At 37.1% G+C, this 19,431-nt stretch overlaps 1 protein-coding gene across 1 annotated transcript in view; it reads left to right on the top strand.

Annotated features, from left to right (window-relative positions):
* LOC114053829 (aspartyl/asparaginyl beta-hydroxylase-like) overlaps positions 1-19,431 on the top strand; it is a 100,608-nt gene that overhangs the window by 27,347 nt on the left and 53,830 nt on the right. Inside the window, exons 4-6 of the mRNA XM_027876948.1 lie at positions 933-1,019; positions 7,972-8,122; positions 12,955-13,091. Coding sequence (XP_027732749.1) covers positions 933-1,019; positions 7,972-8,122; positions 12,955-13,091 — 375 coding nt within the window. The remainder of the gene's footprint in view (positions 1-932; positions 1,020-7,971; positions 8,123-12,954; positions 13,092-19,431) is intronic.

Genomic DNA, 19,431 nt, shown 5'->3' with positions numbered 1-19,431 from the left:
TTTTTGTGAAAATAAGTGAAAATCTGAGAGGACGATGGGTCCTTCAGTTAGCTTCTCCCAAAGTCTACTTACTACTCTCACTTGCCCTATAATCCCAGACAGCTAAGTGACTGTATTCTACTTGCTTTAAATTAACCCAATGTTACTGGTTAACTTTAAACTTGGAAGAATATAAAAGGGAAGAGAAAGGGGAGAGACTAATAGCTAAATGAAAAAAAATATTTCAAGAAGTTTTAGAATTGAATATTTTGTCTGGCCACAATGTTTTTACTTTACTTTTTTTTAAGTAATGACTATGATTATGGAATTATGGTGCCCCTTTACTAATACCATCAGTTACAATAGTTTGGATTTAATATAGGTAAAGAAAGTCTCCATTCCAAATCCCAGACAATCCTTCTTCTGGGACGGTAGATGAAGTGCCAAACCTGAAGTCAGGAAGACTCATCTTTCTGAGTTCAAATCTGGCTGCAGACACTTCCTAGGTATATGACCCTGGATTAGTCATTTAACCCTGTTTGTCTCAGTTTCCTATCTGAGCTGGAGAAGGAAATGGCAAATCATTCCGGTATCTTTGCCACGAAAACCCCAAATAGGGTCTTGAGGAGTCAGACATGACTGAAAAATGACTCAATAACAACAACAACAATTTTGAAAGCAGCATGGGCAAAGGGTTGACCTTAGAGTCATAAAGGCCTGGGTTCAAATCCTTCTTCCAACACTTAGTAGCATTTCAACATGAACAATTCATTTAATTTCTTGGTAGCTTGAGGCATCTCTCCAGTGAGTTGCCAGTGTGCATCTGTGAAGAGAGTTTTGACCCTGGGATTTCCCTATATTGATGGAAACACAAGTATGCTCCTTCTTTCCAAAAAGTTAACATTTTACTGTATTGCATATGAAACTTAAAATAAATTCTTCTTCTCCATCAGGGAAAAATTGAGGATGCTATGAATGCCTTTGAAGAACTAGTGCACAAGTACCCACAGAGTCCACGAGCTCGATATGGGAAAGCTCAGGTAACAGTGGATTGTTCTGTCAGTAGGCCTCACTTGGCTGACTTCCATATTTTTCATGTGTTCATATTCTCTAAACTCTGCCTTTCTTCTTTATTCCCATTTCTTTAAGTAGGCCATCTCTAATTTGTGTCTAGTTTGTACAAACCTAAATAGGAAATGCTGTGTTTGCATGTGGCTTGTTATTATAACTGTGTTGCATATTACTATATTTACTGAAATTTTCCCTCCTCACACATCCTTCAATCACCAAGAAAAAAATGTTTTTTCTCAGATAATTTTCTACCATCTGTTTTGAATCAGTAACTTTTAGCAAAGAAAATCCATGGAGTTTTGCCTCTCTCTGTCTCTCTCTTCCTTCTTCTTCTTCTTTCTTCTTCTTCTTCTTCTTCTTCTTCTTCTTCTTCTTCTTTCTTTTTCTTTCTTCTTCTTCTTCCTTCTTCTTCCTTCTTCCTTCTTTGTTCTTCCTTCTTTTTCCTTCTTTGTTCTTCTTCTTCCTTCTTATTCCTTCTTCCTTCTTCTTCTTCCTTCTTCTTCCTTCTTCCTTCTTCTTCCTTCTTTCTTCTTCTTCTTCTTCTTCCTTCTTTCTTCTTCATCTTCTTCTTCTTCTTCTTCTTCTTCTTTGTCTCTCTCTACCTCTCTCTTTCCCTCTCTCCTCTGTCTCTCTCTCTCTTGCTGTCTTTCTTTATTCTTTGTTGCAATATGGGTCTCTGGAGAAAGGAGAAATCCATTTAGTAATAAAGGTAACACAAAACCCAAATATAAATAAACAAATTTAAAATGTATCTTACTTTGAAAAAAAGAGCATCAGTCAACTAGAAGCAGGAGAGTATTTCCTTAGGTGGTATTTTTTATATAAAATACAATCTTTTCATCTTCAGAGTGGGAGGTTCTTTACTCATTATTCCACTCTGCCCTGGGTGTGTTTCTCTTTACTTCCTTTTCTATTTCTATATCGTCCATCTTTTGTGGGCTGTTGTGCTAAGTTTATTCACTGGTGAACTGTTGGGTGGGTGCTCATCACCTCCAACCCTGTGGGGAGGTATTAAAACAGTGAACTTGGCTATAGCAGCTACTTAGTCTTTTCCTCTCAAGAACCCTGGCTGTGAGTATGAAACTTGAATATGAAAGCAAATAAAATCCCTCAAATAAATATCACTGTACTTTTTCTCACTGACTGTACTTTTTTCTGGCTGTGGCATACCTAATAACACCTTTATGCGTGGAACCTTATAACTTACTTGCTCTGAGATGAATATGGCAGAAAACCAGGACCCAGAAGTTAATATAATTTCTCTCATCCAGTTTTAGAAAGAAAAAAATATTAGGGGAGAATTATGACTTCATATGGTACTCCTCAACCCTGCTAGCCTCGGTTTATGTTGACAACAGCTGCATTGTTTCTGTCACAGTGGAGAACAAATTTTACACATAATATCCATAAATTATTTAAGTTTGTTTGTTGTTGAGCAGCATAAACCACGGACAAGAGAAAATGAATAGTGTTACCAAAGTAACAAATCAAATTTGGCCTCAGACATTTATTAGCTATATGACCCTGGGCAAGTCACTTCACCCTGTTTGCCTCAGTTTCCTCATCTGTAAAATGAGCTGGAGAAGGAAATGGCAAACCACTCCAGTATCTTTGCCAGGAAAACCCCAAATGAGATCATGAAGAGTTGGATACAACTGAACAGACCCAACAGCAACAATATTGAACGATTGAAGACTTGAGCAGATGGGGTCCAGAAATCACCCATTGTTTTGGCTCCTTTGTGTTATAAAATCCTGATGTTGTGATCCATATTTTTGGGAGGTGAAATTAAGAGTCATTTGAACCTGTGATGTCATCAGTGTAGGAAACTGCAGGTGTGGAAGCTTCCTCCACTGACCTAGTTGGGTAACTTATTTATAACAGTCTCAGAGAGTTGCTTGAAGGTGCTGGAGCAGTTAAATGATTTACCCATGGCAACACAGCCAGTTTTCAGAGTCTAAACCTAGCTTTCTATCAACCATGCCTCATCATCTCTGTGATGCAACTAAAATGTGACTTAAAGCAGAAATGTTAACTTGTACAAATTGAATTTTAATAGTGAGAAATTGAAAAAAAACAAACTTTAAATTATTGTTGTTGTTCAGTAGTGTCTTACTTAACTCTTTGTGACTCCATTTAGGGTTTTCCTGGCAAAGGTAGTGGAGTGGTTTGCCATTTCCTTCTCCAGCTCATTTATTTTCAGATGAGGAAACTGAGGCAAATAGGGTTAAGTTACTTGCCCGGGATCACACAGCTGGTAAATGTCTGAGACCAGATTTGAATTTAGGAAAATAAGTCTACCTGACTCTGGACCCAGCACTCTTGAGAAGAGAATCACATGAAGGAAAATCATCTATTGGATGAGTTTTTCAGGAAAGAAATTTTCAGGATGGAATTAATATTCTGGCCTCTTTATCATGGACTCTCCTGTGACATTGTGTGTAATTTTTCAGGTCCAAAATGATTTCCTAGTTATGATATGTTTCATTTCAGTGGGTTATAATATATGTTGGGATATCTTAGTAGATTGTTTTTCCTTTTTAATAATTGTATAAAAGTCTCAGAAAAGGACCTGACAGAGGGCAACATGTGATCTCAAAGAGTACTGATACCTTTTTACTCTTTAGATGAATCTGAAAATTACCACAGCTTAATCCCATGAACACTAGAGTCACAAGTAAGAACTGTGAATTATATAATTAACTCATTTTATGGTCTAGTAGAAATAATTTTTGAGGCAGATAATGACATATCACACAGGGAATTTGAATGGATGACCTAATTATAGACAATATCGGTTTTCATGTAAATGATTAGTTGTAGATTATAACATCTATTCTGTTCAACTACTCTTATCAATAGGCTTTAGACTGATAGCATCAATCTGGCATTATTAAGCTTATTTTTCAAAGTGATTGTCTTATCAGATTCATGCAGTAGATTTCTGAGAATTAAGAACTATTCATAAAACTGGTCTATTTTTCAAAGGCTTGAAAGTATATGAACATGGTAGTTTATAAAATGATGAAAGTTAAAAGAAATAGGTATAATTCAAATTTTAAGGATTTTATCATTTTTTTCTATTCAGATTGAACTAATTTAATGATAATTTATCTCAAGAAAGGCTAACTTTATAACAGGTTTCTTTACACAGACATTGCTATAGATAAAATGACAGAGTTGAATGGGCCTTTTCAGAATCAAGATTACTGAAATGTCTTTACTTTGGGTAGGTCCTCATGGTACAGGGTTTTATCCTCACTTTGTAGATGTAGAAACTTTAGCATTTCTCCAAAATTTTCAGTGATCTCTTCTCAGTCTTCATTGATCCTGACCTCTTTGTAGCCTTTGATAGTGTTAATCACCTTCTCTTCTCTAAGATTTTTGTGACACAGATCCCTCTTGGTTCTCTATTGGTAGGATGCTTAGTACAGTGCCTGGCACATAGTAAGTACTATGTAATTGCTTATTCTCTCCCCTGCCTTTCTCCTATCTGTCTGACCCTCTTTTTCTCTATCTCCTTTGTTATATGTACATCCATGTCAGATCTGCTGACTGTGGGGTACCCCTCAAGGCTCAGTCCTGGGACCTTTTATCTTTTCCTTATGATAGTCTCACACTTGTAGTATCTCATTGTTTCTACCTTCACAACATCTTTCTACTTCTCTCACATAGCCATCATCATAATTTAGATACTTATTTCTTGCCTCATCTATTGCAATAGCTTGATATTTTGTTTTGCTGTCTCAAATTTCTCTCCATTATAACTCATTTTCTACTAACCTGCAAAAATAATTTTCCTAAATCATAGTGACCATGTCACTGTCCTTGCCCAGTAAATTATATTGGCTCCCTGTTACTTCCAAGATCAAATATAATGTCCTCTATTTGGCATTTAGGACAGCTAGGTTGTATATAGTGGATATAGTGCCAGGCCTGGAATTCATCTTCCTGAGTTCAAATGTGACCTCAGATACTTACTAGCTGTGTGACTTTGGGCAAGTCACTTAATCCTGTTTGCCTCAGTTTCCTCATCTGTAAAATGAGCTAGAGAAGGAAATGGCAAACCATTCCAGTATCTTTACCAAGAAAACCCCAAATGGGGTCATGAAGAGTCAGACATGATTGAAGAACAACTGAACTGCATTTGGCATTTAAAGCTTTTCACAATCGAATCCCTTCCTGCCTTTCTGGTATTCTTACATGTTACTCTTCTTCACATTGATCCAGCTCCACTGGCCTACTCGTTGTGCCTCAAACATGACCGTTCACTTCTGTCTCCATGATTTTAGATATGTATGGAATGTTCTTGCCTTCCATCTTTTAACTTGCCTGACTTCCTTCAAGAAAAATCACAAACACATCCTTCTCCAGGAATTTCTTGATCCTCCAGCTCCTAGAACTTTTTTTTTTAAGGTTACTTTCCATCTAAGGTTACTTTCTATCTACTCTGTGTGTACATTGTGTATGCCTTTCATTTACATATTGCCATGCCCATTAGAATGCAAGCTTCTTGGGGGCAGGGACTGGACTTTCCTTGTACCCCTTGTGCTTGGCATAGTAACTGGCACATAAGCTTGTTGACAGATTGATTGATACTTCACCCACAGCTGATCAGGTTCTGGGAATTGATTAAAGGTGACCAAATTAAAAAAAAAAACTGCTTCATAAACCTTGTGCTGATTTGGTAAGTATATTCACCTAACTGACCAAATTATATACTGGACAGTTGTTTGGTGGAATGTAATTAGAGCAGAAGGATTCAAGTATTCTTGGGATGATTTCCATTAAGCCATGATAATTAGATGAATTATCCTCCCCTTTAGGATTATTTCTTCTTAAAAGATCAGAGTAACTCTTTCTCCTGGACTTTGCTGAACACCAACTTGACACATTTTTACTTTCCAGCTTTCCATTTTTGATATTCCTTACTAGTAATCCCAAACTTCTGACATAGCTCTTGCTCTCTGACCCACAGTTTCCAAGATGAAAGTTTATTTTTACGTTAGTCACATTTCAGATGAATTTGTTAATTTTTATTCTTTTAGGAAGGCCTCCAAAAATCTCTGCTGAGATATAGAGGACACCATCATATTCTTATCAGCAGGAAGGGGAAGGAGAAAGGGAAAGGAATAATCATTTATACAGCACCTACTATGTGCCAGGCACTGTGCTAAGCACTTTACAAATATTATCTGATTGGATCCTCACAACAACTCTACAAAGTTGGTGCTGATATATCACCATTTTACAGTTGAGGAAACTGAGGCAAATAGATTAAGTGACTTGCTCATGGTCATATAGCTAATAAGTTTCTGTTGTCAAATTTGAACTCATGGCTTCCTGATTCCAAGCCTACTACATCATCTAGCTGTCTCTAAGCAGATCAGTTAGATCATCTCTTAGGAAGGATTTTTCCAGAGAAGACTTCTATACACACATACCTATCTCATGAATGTATGCTGATGTTGGCTGGTTTCTATTTTAAAGTATCATTTTCTGAACTTATGGGGTCACAACTTATAAATTAACTATAAAAATAAATATTAGCAAAGTAGCATAGAGATAGCAAAAAATAGAATAGTCACAGGTAGGTATGATAGTGTACAACGTACTGGACTTAGATCTGAGTTCTTGCTTCACATACTTACTAGATAATAATAGCTAACATGTTATATCAATTACTATGTGCCAGGTGCAGTGTTAAGCACCTTATAATTATTATCTTAATTCATCCTCATAACAACTCTGGGAGTAAGTGGTATTAACTTCATTTTACAGATGACAAAATTGAAGTTGACAGAGGTTAAGTGACTTGCCTAGGGTCATGCAGCTAGTATGTTTCTGAGGCTGGATTTGAACTCAGATTTTCCCGACTAGAGACTCAGAACTCTACTCTGCTGCCTAGCTGCCCCCTCAGGCAAATCATTTAACCTCTCTCAGTCTCAGTTTCCTCATATATAAAACAGAGGTAATAGGAATGCCTATTGGATCAAATGATGTGAAGTATCCTATTGGATCAAACGTGTAAAGGGCTTGGTAAGATTTAAAATGCTATATAAATTATTATTATTATTAATTATTTTTCTACAGTCTTGGAATTAGAAAGATGCTGGCTGTGAGACCATGGGTCTCAGTGTACCAGGCATCTCTCTAAGATTTTAAATTACATAAGAGTTTTGATTCTGCATCAGCAGAATTTCACACTAGCAAGTTCCCCACCTCAGTGAAATCATAAGACTGGACCAAAGTGAGGGAAAAAAAGGTTTTGCTGAAAAGCAGCTTATTTCTTGTTATATATTACTTTGTAGCCTCTAATTAGTATAGTTTTTCTTCAAAGAGATAAACATATCCTTAAAAATATAGTTTGCTAGATTAATATAAAGTCAATCTAAGAGATAATATACAAACTGAAAGTAAAAAGAAACTAAGAATTAGATTCCTACACACACAATACCTTTGCAAACCCCAGCCTATTACAGCAAATTGTAATATGTATTATTCCTAGTTTTATGAAGATTTCATTTCACTTCATATCTCTTTACCCTAAAAAATATTGGATACTTGTATTTGCATCCTTCTTCTGTTTTTTTTTTCTTCCCTTTCTTGATAGTCTGTAATATGTTAAAGTTGCTTTTAAAACGTGACCCAATGGGCAGCTGAGTGGTGCAGTGGATAGAGCACTAGCCCTGGAGTCAGGAGGACCTGAGTTCAAATCAGGCCTCAGACACTTGACACTTACTAGCTGTGTGACCCTAGGCAAGTCATTTAACCCCATTGCCTTGCCAGAAAAAAAAAAAATTCAACCCTAAAACACGACCCAAAGTTAATGACAATGGATAATGATCTTCCTTGTGAAGACTCTGTGATAATCTCAGAGCTGATCCTGCAATGCTAACACAGTTTTCGGGTTTCATTTAGTGTGAAGATGATTTGGCTGAGAAGAGGAGGAGCAATGAAGTGCTCAAGAGAGCCATCGAAACTTACCAGGAGGTAGCTGACCTGCCAAATGTCCCCGCTGACCTGGTCAAACTCAGCCTGAAGCGGCAATCAGACAGACAGCAATTTTTAGGTAAACCCTAAATAAATTTTAAAAATGGAAATCAGGTCAGCATGAAATGCCTGACTTTGGAAGCAACTGAAGGTCGGATAGAGATGAAGTCTTCAGTTTTATAACTGAGTCTGGGTAGATTAGCTAGTTAATTTTATGAAGGTCACCTATAAAACTGGAGTGTCAATCCTAGCCCTTATAGGAACACTTCAAATAGTAAGTGAAAAGAAGGTGATAAATAGGTTTAAAAAGTTAGAACGTTATAGACCTATAGCATCTGTACAAAAAAAGAGGACAATAACCCTACTATGTGCAAGCAAATAAAAAAATCATGAAGTCTGTTTTTCAGTGTATTGGAGAAGAAAATACTATTACTAATCTCTCTAACCTATCTAGGCTGATACTCTGATAATTGCAGGTAAGGTGAAGCAGCAAGTATACTCAAGCTTAATTTAAGCTAGGCCTTTTGATCTAATTGTATGTGACATATTTATCCATAAACTAGGAAAATTAGTTATAAGCCATATAGTAGATAAATGCTTTTTTGGTTGAAGGATGATATACCTGGGAAAGTTATAATATATCATTGTGATATATCATCAGTCATATGGTTCTTTAAGGTTTGCAAAATGCTTTACTTATGTTAACTTATTTGAAATTTTCAACAATACTAGGAAATAAGTACCACACATACTATTGTCCCTATTTTACAGATGAGGAAACTGAATCCCCTGAAGGTTAAGTAATGGACCTAAACTTGCATGACCAGTAGTAGTAGTAGTAGTAGTAGTAGTAGTAGTAGTAGTAATAGTAGTAGTAGTAGTAGCAGTAGTAGCAGCAGCATAATAATAATAATAATAATAATAATAATAATGCTAATAGTAACAATAGGCATTTGTAGAGCACTTTAAAGTTCGCAAAGCAATTTACAAATATTATGTCATTTTATCCTCATCACCTCTGGGAGGTAGGTGCTTTATTATCCTCATATTATAGATAAGGAAACTGAGGCAACAGTGATTACATGAATTGACCAAAGGTCACACAGTAAATGTCTGAGACTGGATTTGAACTCAGATCTTCTTGATTTAAGCCCCAGAGTTCTATCCATGTGTCACCTACATAAGAAACTCCAAAATATTGAGAAAGTAAAGAATTCTTGGGTATTTTTGTTGTCATATAAGTTCAGGTATTCCCCCAAGATTTTGTCTTTAGCACTCTTCTCTTCTTATACTCTTCTCTCTTGATGTCCTGTCCTAGAGTTGCAGTTATTACCTCTCTGGAGATGATTTCCATATCTGTATATCTAGCCCCAATCTCTCCTGAGTTTCGTTTTCTTATTTCCAGTGCCCTTTTAGACAATTCTTTGCAAACTTCATCATTCCTATAAGAACTTGTGGTCCCCTCAGCTTCCTCCTTCTGCTGATGCTCCATCGTCTTGTCCCGCAGATGAACTCAAAACCATAGCCCATAGCCAAAACCCAAGCTCCATAGCCAAAGAGTTGCCAGGTCCCATCTATTGTTCTTCTGTCTCTCACAGATATGAGATCTCTTAGCTTATCTCTCCTAGTCGTCTACTCACACTGCCACCTCTCTACACCAGTCACTTCTCACCTAAATTATTGTATTACCTTCCTAATTGGTCTTCCTTTAATAAGCCTCCCCTTTCAGTTCAATGCAACAGACACTTACCTCCAGGTCCCTAAATTAGGCCCTGACATGTATGGAAGGGAGATAAAAAGATAAATGTGACACAGGCCCTATTCACATGGAGTTCTCTGGTCCATCCTTTACTTAATTGCCAAAATATTTGTCCTAATGTGCTCATCTGACCACAGCATACTTTTTGCCTGTAGGATAAAATACAGTACAAATATTTTCATTAGAATTTAAGGCCCCTGAGAGTCTGAGTCAAAACTCCTTTTTGAACCTTATTTCACTTTACCATCATGTATTCTATCTTCTATCCATATTGGACAACTGACTGCTCATTCTGTATTCTCCTGCCTCAGAGCATTCTCATAGATTATATCCAATGCCTGCATTTCTACCTTTTGAAATCCTCCTCTTCTGCTATAACCTAGACAAGATGTCATCTCCTTGTGGAGCCTTCCCTAATTATCACAGCTAAAGGGAAAGGATTGTTCTTTCCTTAAATATTCTCAGAGAATTTTTCTGGATCTTTCCTTTGCACTTTTCACTTTCTACCTTGAATCATACTTATTTATAGTTATGTTGTACCTCTCTACCTTCATCCCCTCAACCCAGTTAAACTGTAAGTTGCTTAAGGACAGGGGTACCTTGTTTTGTGCCCCTCCACCTAGCACTGTGCCCAGTGAGACTATGAAAGTCACTCAAAGCTGTCAGTAGAGAGGTGCCATAGACAACTCTATAATACTATATAATTGTAAAACATAGTCCTATCAGTGTTGGTAAAGTGACTTTCTTCATTGGAAGCTGTCTATGTTGATGATATCATAGCCCCAGTCCATAGATATAGATATATATAGATATATATAGATATATAATATACCTATGCATACATATATACATACACACACAGATATGTATACATATATGTATATATGTGTGTATATACACATATGCATACACATATCTTAGTATGTATGTGCATGAATGTGTGTATTTGCATATAATTAGTGAAGGTATATTTCCAAAAATTTTTTTTCTTCATCATGGAATATGACATTAATTAGGATCATAGAATTACAGAGTCCCAGGGTTGAAAGGGACTATTATAGAACTCACTTTTAGCCTATATTACTCTTTGCATGTCTTCCTGGGCCTCCCATCTATGTAGCTTCTTCCCCCTACCTAATCCTCCTGTCATATATTTCCCCATCTCCTTCAGAAGACATATTGTATTCTATCTGAGAGCTTAACTTCTTTTATTTAAATCTCTTAATGTTTTCAAAATAGAAATATCCCCAGAAAGGCCCCCAAATGTACTCTGTATCAGATGTTTTCCAAATCCTGCACCATCCTGGTCACTCTCCTCAGGTTGCGTTCTGGTTTATGGATTTCTTTCTTCAGATATATACATAAAGCAAACTGCAGCCATCCAGGTGTGATCTGACCAGAGCAGAGTAGAGTGGGACTATTGCCACCCTTGTTATACTTAATCTTAATGTGGCTGAGGGCTGCATTAGCTTTTTTGGCAGCCACAGCATGCCCTTGGCTCATGTAAAATCTCCAGTCTATTAGCTTTTACTCAGACCTTTTTATGTTCTTGTACTGTTTTTCTCAATATAGAAACACCATTGCCACATTTTCACCTCATTACTTATCTTCCTAAGTGCCATGATGAATAACTATGCTTGGAAAAAGATTCCTTGTATCCTAGCCGCTTCTTAAAAGTCTACAAAGTACATAATCACAAGTAACTCCTCATAGAAAATAATTACTTTTGACATTAGCGAATCAAGGACACTTGTAAAATGTGTTGCCACAAATGTTGACTTAGATGATGTAGTACATGCTCTTGCCCACCAGAGGGTAATAGAATACTGGATAATGTGGTGTGCTCCCTAAGTGGGTGATTTCTTACCATCATGAAACTGGGGACACACCTGAAATTTCAGTTAAATGTAGACTTATAGTAATGCTTTCTCAGGCTCTCTAGTGACTTGTTCGTGGAGTAGGTAGACTGAACTTTTTCACTCCTTTAATGTCTAATAAAAGGGGAAAATGTACCATAAAAATATTGACATATTTTTAGCAACTTAAAGGAAAATGGCACAAAATAAAACCCTGAAATATGAATGTAAGCAAGTATCAGAGGTGGGCTTAAGAACTTCTATAATTGGTATTCTATTTTTCCATGTCTCCAGAATAAGCATTGCTATTGCAACTACTTAAACTTAACAATGAGGACTTCCTAATAAGGAGCTACACATTTTAGAGTGGTGACAGTGCTGGTGGTGATGGTGGTGGTGGTGGTTGATAAACTGCAGAATTACATTAGGAAGACCTGAGTTCAAATCCATTCTCAGACATTTATTTAACGTGTGATGCTGGGCAAGTCAGTTAACCACTGTCTGCCTCAGATTCCTCACCTGTAAAGTTGAGATAAGAATAACACCTACCTTTCAAAGCTGTGAGGGTAAAATGAGATATTTGTAAGGTGCTTTGCAAACCTTAAAGCACTATGTAAATTCAAACTGTTATTGTTGTTATTATTAATTTGACATATGGCAATAGTTGAAGGAACTGAGTATGTTTAGGATGGGGAAAAGAAGATTCAGGGGCAACACAGAGCAATGGATCTGGAGTCAAGAAGACCTGAGTTCAAATCTAGTTATGTGATCCTAAGCAAATCACTTAATTTCTGTCTGCCTTAGTTTCTTCAGCTATAAAACGGGGATCATAATAGTACTTATTTCCCTGGGTTGTTGTGAGAATCAAATGAGGTAATATTTGTAAAGTGCTTAGGACAATGCCTGGTATGTAATAGGTGCTTAATAAATCTTTCCTTTTTTACTTTTCCTCTGTCTTCTTTCTCTCTCCCTCCCTTCTTCCTTCCTTTCTTCCTTCTGTCCCTCTTACCTTCCACTGGTATAAGTTGCAAAGAGACCACTTTAGCCTTGATCTCCTTCTGAGGTCTTGAAATGGAAGTTATTTGAACAGTTTTGGTATACGTTATAAAAGGGATTCCTTCACAAATGGATGAGATTATATGGCCACTGAAATCCCTTACAGTTCTCCAGTTCTATGATTCTATGGTATTTAATCAAACATTTTATCCACCTTCAGGTTTTATTGAATGATCTCTTATGATTTATAAAAACTGAATATACCCAAGTGTACTTTTCTTCTGTTTTCATTCAAATCAGGTCACATGAGAGGCTCCCTGGTTACGCTTCAGAAATTGGTTAACTTGTTTCCCAATGATACTTCTTTCAAGAATGACCTTGGAGTGGGTTATCTCTTGATTGGTGACAATGACAATGCTAAGAAGGTTTATGAAGAGGTAAACAAACATTTTATATCTCAACAATAAAAAAAGACTTTGCATGAATATTAAGCCAGTCAGTAAACAAGCATTTATTAAGCTCAATGTGCCAGGCACTGTGCTGCGTGTTAGGAATACATATTTAAGCAAAAAGAAAGGCAATTCCTGCTCTCTGGGAGCTTATAGACATAACAGGAAACTGGAAAAAAAAGGAGAGGAGAGTTGGGGAGGACGGTAGACAATATTGGCCAGTGCACCCTCCTTAAATGGAGGCTCTGGGGAGCCATCCAATCAAAAGTGGGGACAGAAGGGGCAGAGGGTACTTCTGAGGACTGAATTCCAGGGCTGGAGTGATCTTTCAGGAAAAAAGATTTCTGCCTGGGGGGAGGGAGAGGAGGGAGAGAAGTGCTCAGTATAGCCTGATGAAGAAATGAAGTTCTTAGATTAATTTGGGATTGTGTTATAATGCCTCTAATACCAAATATAAAGAATCAGCTCTGTTCTTTATACTAAATTATGCTAATTGCCCATTTCCTCTTCTTTTATCCTACTTCCCCCCCAAATTCTGCTTTCTGTCGATTTCCTGATTTTAGTTGCAGACTCTCAATTGCTATCCAATATGTTATGTCACAATATTGACTCTGTGGTGTTAAAATGTTAGGACATTTATTTACTGTTGCATAAGATGCATTTATTTTTTAAAACTAAAAATGCAAACATCAAAGTGCCCATATCTTGATTATAGGGATTCAGTGGACTTTAAAAAGACAGCACAACAGATGGAGGGAAATATTCACACATGGTCTATGTACACACTTCAGTACCATCATTTGTGCCACCAGTGTATCACATAGGCTTGAAAGGACTATAATTTCTTCTTCCTTTCCAAGAAAAAAAAGTAGAATATTTAATGTTCTCTCAATAATAATAATCAGTCAGTCATTTTTCAGTTGTCTCTAACTCTTCATGACCCCTTTGAGATTTTCTTGGCAAAGATACTAGAGTGGTTTGCCATTTCCTTCTATGGCTCATTTTACAGATGAGGAAACTGAAGCAAACAGGGTTAAGTGACTTGTCCAGGGTCACACAGCAAGTAACTGTCTGAGGCCAGATTTGATGAGTCTTCTTTTTTTAAAATATTCTTTTTTCCCAACTACATGTAAAGACAGTTCTTAATGTTCATTTAAAAAAATTTTGGCTTCCAAATTTTTCTTCCCTCCTTCTTTCTCTTCTTCCCTCCCTTTCCCTCGCCTAAAATGATAAGCAATTTGGTATAAGTCATATATATGCAATCATGTAAATCCATTTATATGTTAGTCGTGCTGTGAAAGAAGAAACAACAAAAGAAAAAATGAAAAAAAATGAAAATAGTATACTTCAGTCTGCCTTCACAATCCATCAGTTCTTTCTCTGGAAGAGAAAGACAGCATTTTCCATCATGAGTCTTTTGTAATTGTCTTGGATTCTTGGATTGCTAAGAGCTAAGTCATTCATAATTGATTAGTGCACAGTGTTACTGTTTACAATATTCTCCTGGTTCTGCTCACTTCATTTTTGCGTCAGTTCATGTAAGTCTTTCCAGGTTTATCTGAAATCTGCCTGCTTATCATTTCTTATAGCGCAGTAGTATTTCATTACTTTCATATACCACAACTTGTGCAGTCATTCCCCAATTGATTGACCTTCCCTCAATTTCCAATTTTTTGCTACCACAAAAATTGCTGCTGTAAACGTTTTTGTACATGTAAGTCATTTCCCCTTCTTTATGATCTCTTTTGGATACAGACCTAATAGTGGTAATGCTGGATCAAAGGGTATGAACAGTTTTATAGCCCTTTGGGCATAGTTCCAAATTGCTCTCCAGAATGGTTAGATCAGTTCACAACTCCACCAGCAGTGCATTAATGACCCAATTTTCCTACATCCTCTCCAACATTTATCATTTTCCTTTTCTGTCATATTAGCTAGTCTGATAGGTGTGAGGTGGTACCTTAGAGTTGTTTTAACTTACATTTCTCTAATCAATAGTGATTTAGAGCATTTTTTTGATGTGACTTACAGATAGCTTTGATTTATTTATCTGAAAACTACCTGTTCATATCCTTTGACCATTTAAAAGATGAGTCTTCTTGACTCCAGGCCCTGCACTCTATCCACTGCACCTTCTAGCTGCCATCATCATCATCATCATCATCATCATAATAATAATAATAATAGCAAGCATTTATTAGCCTTTTAAAGTTTGCATAGCACTTTATAAATATTATCGCATTTAATCTCCACAGTGACCCTGAGAGGTAGCTGCTATTATTATATCCATTTTACAGACGATGAAACTGAAAGAGGCAGAGGTTAAGTTACTTGCCCAGGGTACATAGCTAGTAAGTCTCTGAGGCCAGATTTGAACACAGATCTTCCTAATTCTAGGTCTAGTGCTCTGTCCACTGAACCACCTAGCTGTTGTCTTAAACTCCATCCTGCTAGGAATGTGGAAGCCAGCTGTTCATGTATTAATAGGGCATTGACTGCCCATGTCAGGAAAGTTGCAAAAGAATCTTTGGCATATTATATAGGAAATTCATATAAATGAGTTCTGCAATCCCTTTCAACTCTGTGTCAGTGATTTCATAATTCCTTTAGGCTATGAGAGTATTATTTAGGGCATAAAAGAAATCATTTACTAAGTAGATTTTAAAGACCTGAAAAAAAAGTTAATACCACTGAGCTATCAGATATTAATCTTTCTGAGTCTCAGAGTAGAGGGCATTTAAGATTCTCCTAGTGCTTTATGTGCAGTTGCATGGGTCCTTCGTACTTGTCGGGACTGCATATTGCTGATGTGTGGTATAGTGGACAGAGAGCTGGCCTTGGAATTGAGAAAACATAATTTCAAGCCTGACCTGTGGAACATACTGTCTGTGTGTCCGTGGGCAAGATCAAATGACATAATAATTATAAAGTGCTTAGCACAGTGCTTGGCCCGTAGTGGGTGCTATATAGAGCAGCTAGGTGGATAGAGCACCTGGCCCAGAATCAGGAAGACCTAAGTTCGCTTCTTTTTGCGGTTTGGCAGGGAGTGAGGCGGCAGCACCGTGCCTAATCATGTTGCAGCAAAGTCCTGATTCTGGTACTCCGTTTCCCAGCTGAAAAAGATCTAGACGTCTTCTAGAGAAATCGTATACTGTGGACAGGTCTTTGAAAAGTCCCCTCTTAGGGTGAAAAACTTTGGCATCTGGCTGCGCTACAGTTCCAGGAGTGGAACCCACAAAATGTACAGGGAGTACAAGGATCTGACCACTGCTGGTGCTGTTACTCAGTGCTACCGAGATACGGGAGTCCGTCACAGTGCCTGGGCCTACTCCATCCAGATCGTGAAAGTGGAAAAAATTCCTGCCAGCAAGTGCTGCCGGCCTGCAGTCAAGCAGTTTCACAACTCCAAAATCAAGTTCCCTCTGCCCCACAGAGTTCTGTGTTGCCAGCACAAACCACACTTTACTACCAAGAGGCCCAACACATTGTCCTAAGTTCAGAGACAAGGAGGCACCTGTTTTATTTGATATGTTTAAATAAATTTCTCAATTGGAAAAAAAAAAAGAAGACCTGAGTTCAAATCCAGCCTCAGACACTAGCTGTGTGACCCTGGGCAAGTCACTTAACCTGTTTGCCTCAGTTTCCTCATCTGTAAAATGAACTGGAGAAGGAAATGGCAAATCATTCCAGTATCTTTGCCAAGAAAACCCCAAATGGGGTCACAGAGAGTCAGAAATGACTCAACAACCAACAACAGGGGCTATCTAAATGTTATTATCATTATCATTATTATTATTGTTATGCCACTTGACCTCAGTGTGCCATGCACTATTTTAAGACTATAAATTGAAGAACAGTTACTGGGCTATACAATTAGAAGCAATTTTCTCACTAAGAATTCTTTACACTGGTTGATTCACAACTATTAAAGAAAAAAAAAACTTTTCATCATGTAAAGCTAAGGCTTGACTAAATCTACTTCAAATTTTGCCACGTATTGTTTTTGTGCCCTCAAACTAATAAGAAAAGCAGATCGTAACAGCATTTTATCCTGTATTGGGCTGTTGAGGCCTCCTCCTCCTTAAATTCAACAATAAATACGTATTAATTAAGCTCCAGCACCTATGAGGCATCATGGTTAAGATCTCAAACACAGGATCCAGAATCAGAAGATGTGGTTTGAATCTTGGCTCTGCTTCTTTCTTCTTCTGTGTCTAGGCAAGTCACTCCACTTTGCTGAGTATGTTTCTGTCTCTAAAATTAGGGACTAGGACCAGATGATCTTTTACTTCTCTTTGGTCTCTGCATCCTATTATCTAATGTATGCCTTCATCCCGATTAAGAAAAGACACACCTTAACCCGCTACAGAATGAGCTAAAAATGAGACCTTGATTTTTTTTAATATAGCATTTCTAATATCTACAAGTCATTTGGAATTTCAAATATATTTGGAATGAAAAGTGTCAAAACTAGTCTGAGTTTATTATAAAATCTTTCATTTAAAAGTTCATTTTGGCAACTTAAGTTGCTAATGTCTAACACAGAGTTGGGGAACGTATGACCTTGAGGTCTCAGGTTCCCCACTCCCAGCCTATAACAAGACAGCAAATGTTATCTTTGCAGAATTTTGGGATAGTGGGTTTTCTGTTGTTGTTTTCAGGCCTGCTCTGCATTTAGTGATGGCTAGAGCTCTGACAGAGGCACCAAGGGAAGTGTTTGCAGAAGGGCGTGGTCTTCCCTTTGATACAATTGTCAGGGATTAGGGAAATATCCCAAACATTCTCTGAATAGCCCATAATGAATCTGTCATCCATTAATTTATGAAAACCTTTATGGAATGTTTGTACTTCTTCTCCCCTACTAGAGGACTGAGTCTCAGAGATAGGAAGCGTTTTAGTTCATCTTAAGAATCGTCTGTACAGAATTATATTTAATTATACTAAATATGGAAGTAATTATATGCAGCATGGCCTAATTGTCTCTAGTGATAACTTTTGTGAAGCATCAATAGAATGTGATGTTTTCATATCACATCCCAGAGCTGTGGTTTTCTTTGGAGTAGTTGTTTTCTTTCCTTTTTCACTTCCAAGCTGATGAACCAAAACAGAGATTTTTCTTTTCTTATCTAAAGATATTGTGATAGAAAAATGTGTTCTGTTTGGTAATAATAATAATAGCAACAACAGCCGACATTGGTATATTGCTTTAAAGTTTGCAAAGCACTTTAAAAAATGTTATCTCCATGAGCTTTGCTTCACACAATTTTTGAAACCCCCAAATTATTTCGTTTTGGTCCTCCTGTGTAAAATAACATTTTCCATTGCTTGTTCCATTGTGTAATTGCTCCTGCTCAATTCCAGAGATGTTGAGGTGGTGTATCTAGAACTATATAAAATTTGTCTGAATTCTTGCTCATCCGGCATTTAAGAAATGCATCTCTTTGCTATGTGGTCACAGAGGACTTAGGTTAGTGCTTTAGGACTCGTCCTTTTGTTTATGGATTCATAAATACTTGCACTCAATGTTGACTTCTCTTGGGTACACTGTACTCATGTGGCTCAAAGATCCTGCAGCCTAGGTGTGGTCCAAGCTGGTCATGTCACTTCAGAAGCAGAAATATAAATGAATGGCAGCAATGGGGTGGGTTTTAACATGCCTGTGGCTTATTCAGTTCCATCAACCAGTAGTCACTGAGCATCAGGTACATACGTGAAGGAATACGCAAGAAATGGCATCATTTCTGCCTTCAAATATTACAGAAACAGTTGAGGAAATAAAGCATTCACAGTTGGAGAAAAATAAAAAAATTAGGTGACAAAACATTTGGTTCTGGCAGTCAATCCTTTTAGAGTCGGTTGGAAGAGCAGTTCTTCGCATAACTTTGCTCCTTACATGTGAAGCTTTCCCAACAACTATGCCCTTCTTTAGTCAGGCATAAAAATAGGGGAAAGTACTACAAACCACACTTCTTCTCACGATAAGAGCACTCAACTCAACCTTTTCTGAGCCTTTAGGCAAATATTGAGTCAATGCTCATTTGTTTTATAGATTATTTTTTCTAAGTTATTTAGAATAGGGAAATAATAACAGGGTTGTTTCCTGATTATTTTAATATTTAATTAGAAACATTCAGGATAATTTATTTCTAAACCTAATTAATGTTGTGTGTGTGTGATAATTCCTCCATATATAATACTGCACACTACTTTGGATCACAGATTGTGTACCAAAATCTCTCCAGTAATTAATGAAGAAAAAATAAAATTTAAAGCCATCCTGTAACATGATGGAACAAGGGAGGTTGTAGTGAAGGGAGAATGGCGATAA

The sequence above is a fragment of the Vombatus ursinus genome, unplaced genomic scaffold (genome assembly GCF_900497805.2).
Source record: "Vombatus ursinus unplaced genomic scaffold, bare-nosed wombat genome assembly UNPS02014812.1, whole genome shotgun sequence".
NCBI classification, from domain to species: domain Eukaryota; kingdom Metazoa; phylum Chordata; class Mammalia; order Diprotodontia; family Vombatidae; genus Vombatus; species Vombatus ursinus.
This window is presented reverse-complemented; position numbering and strand designations above follow the sequence as displayed.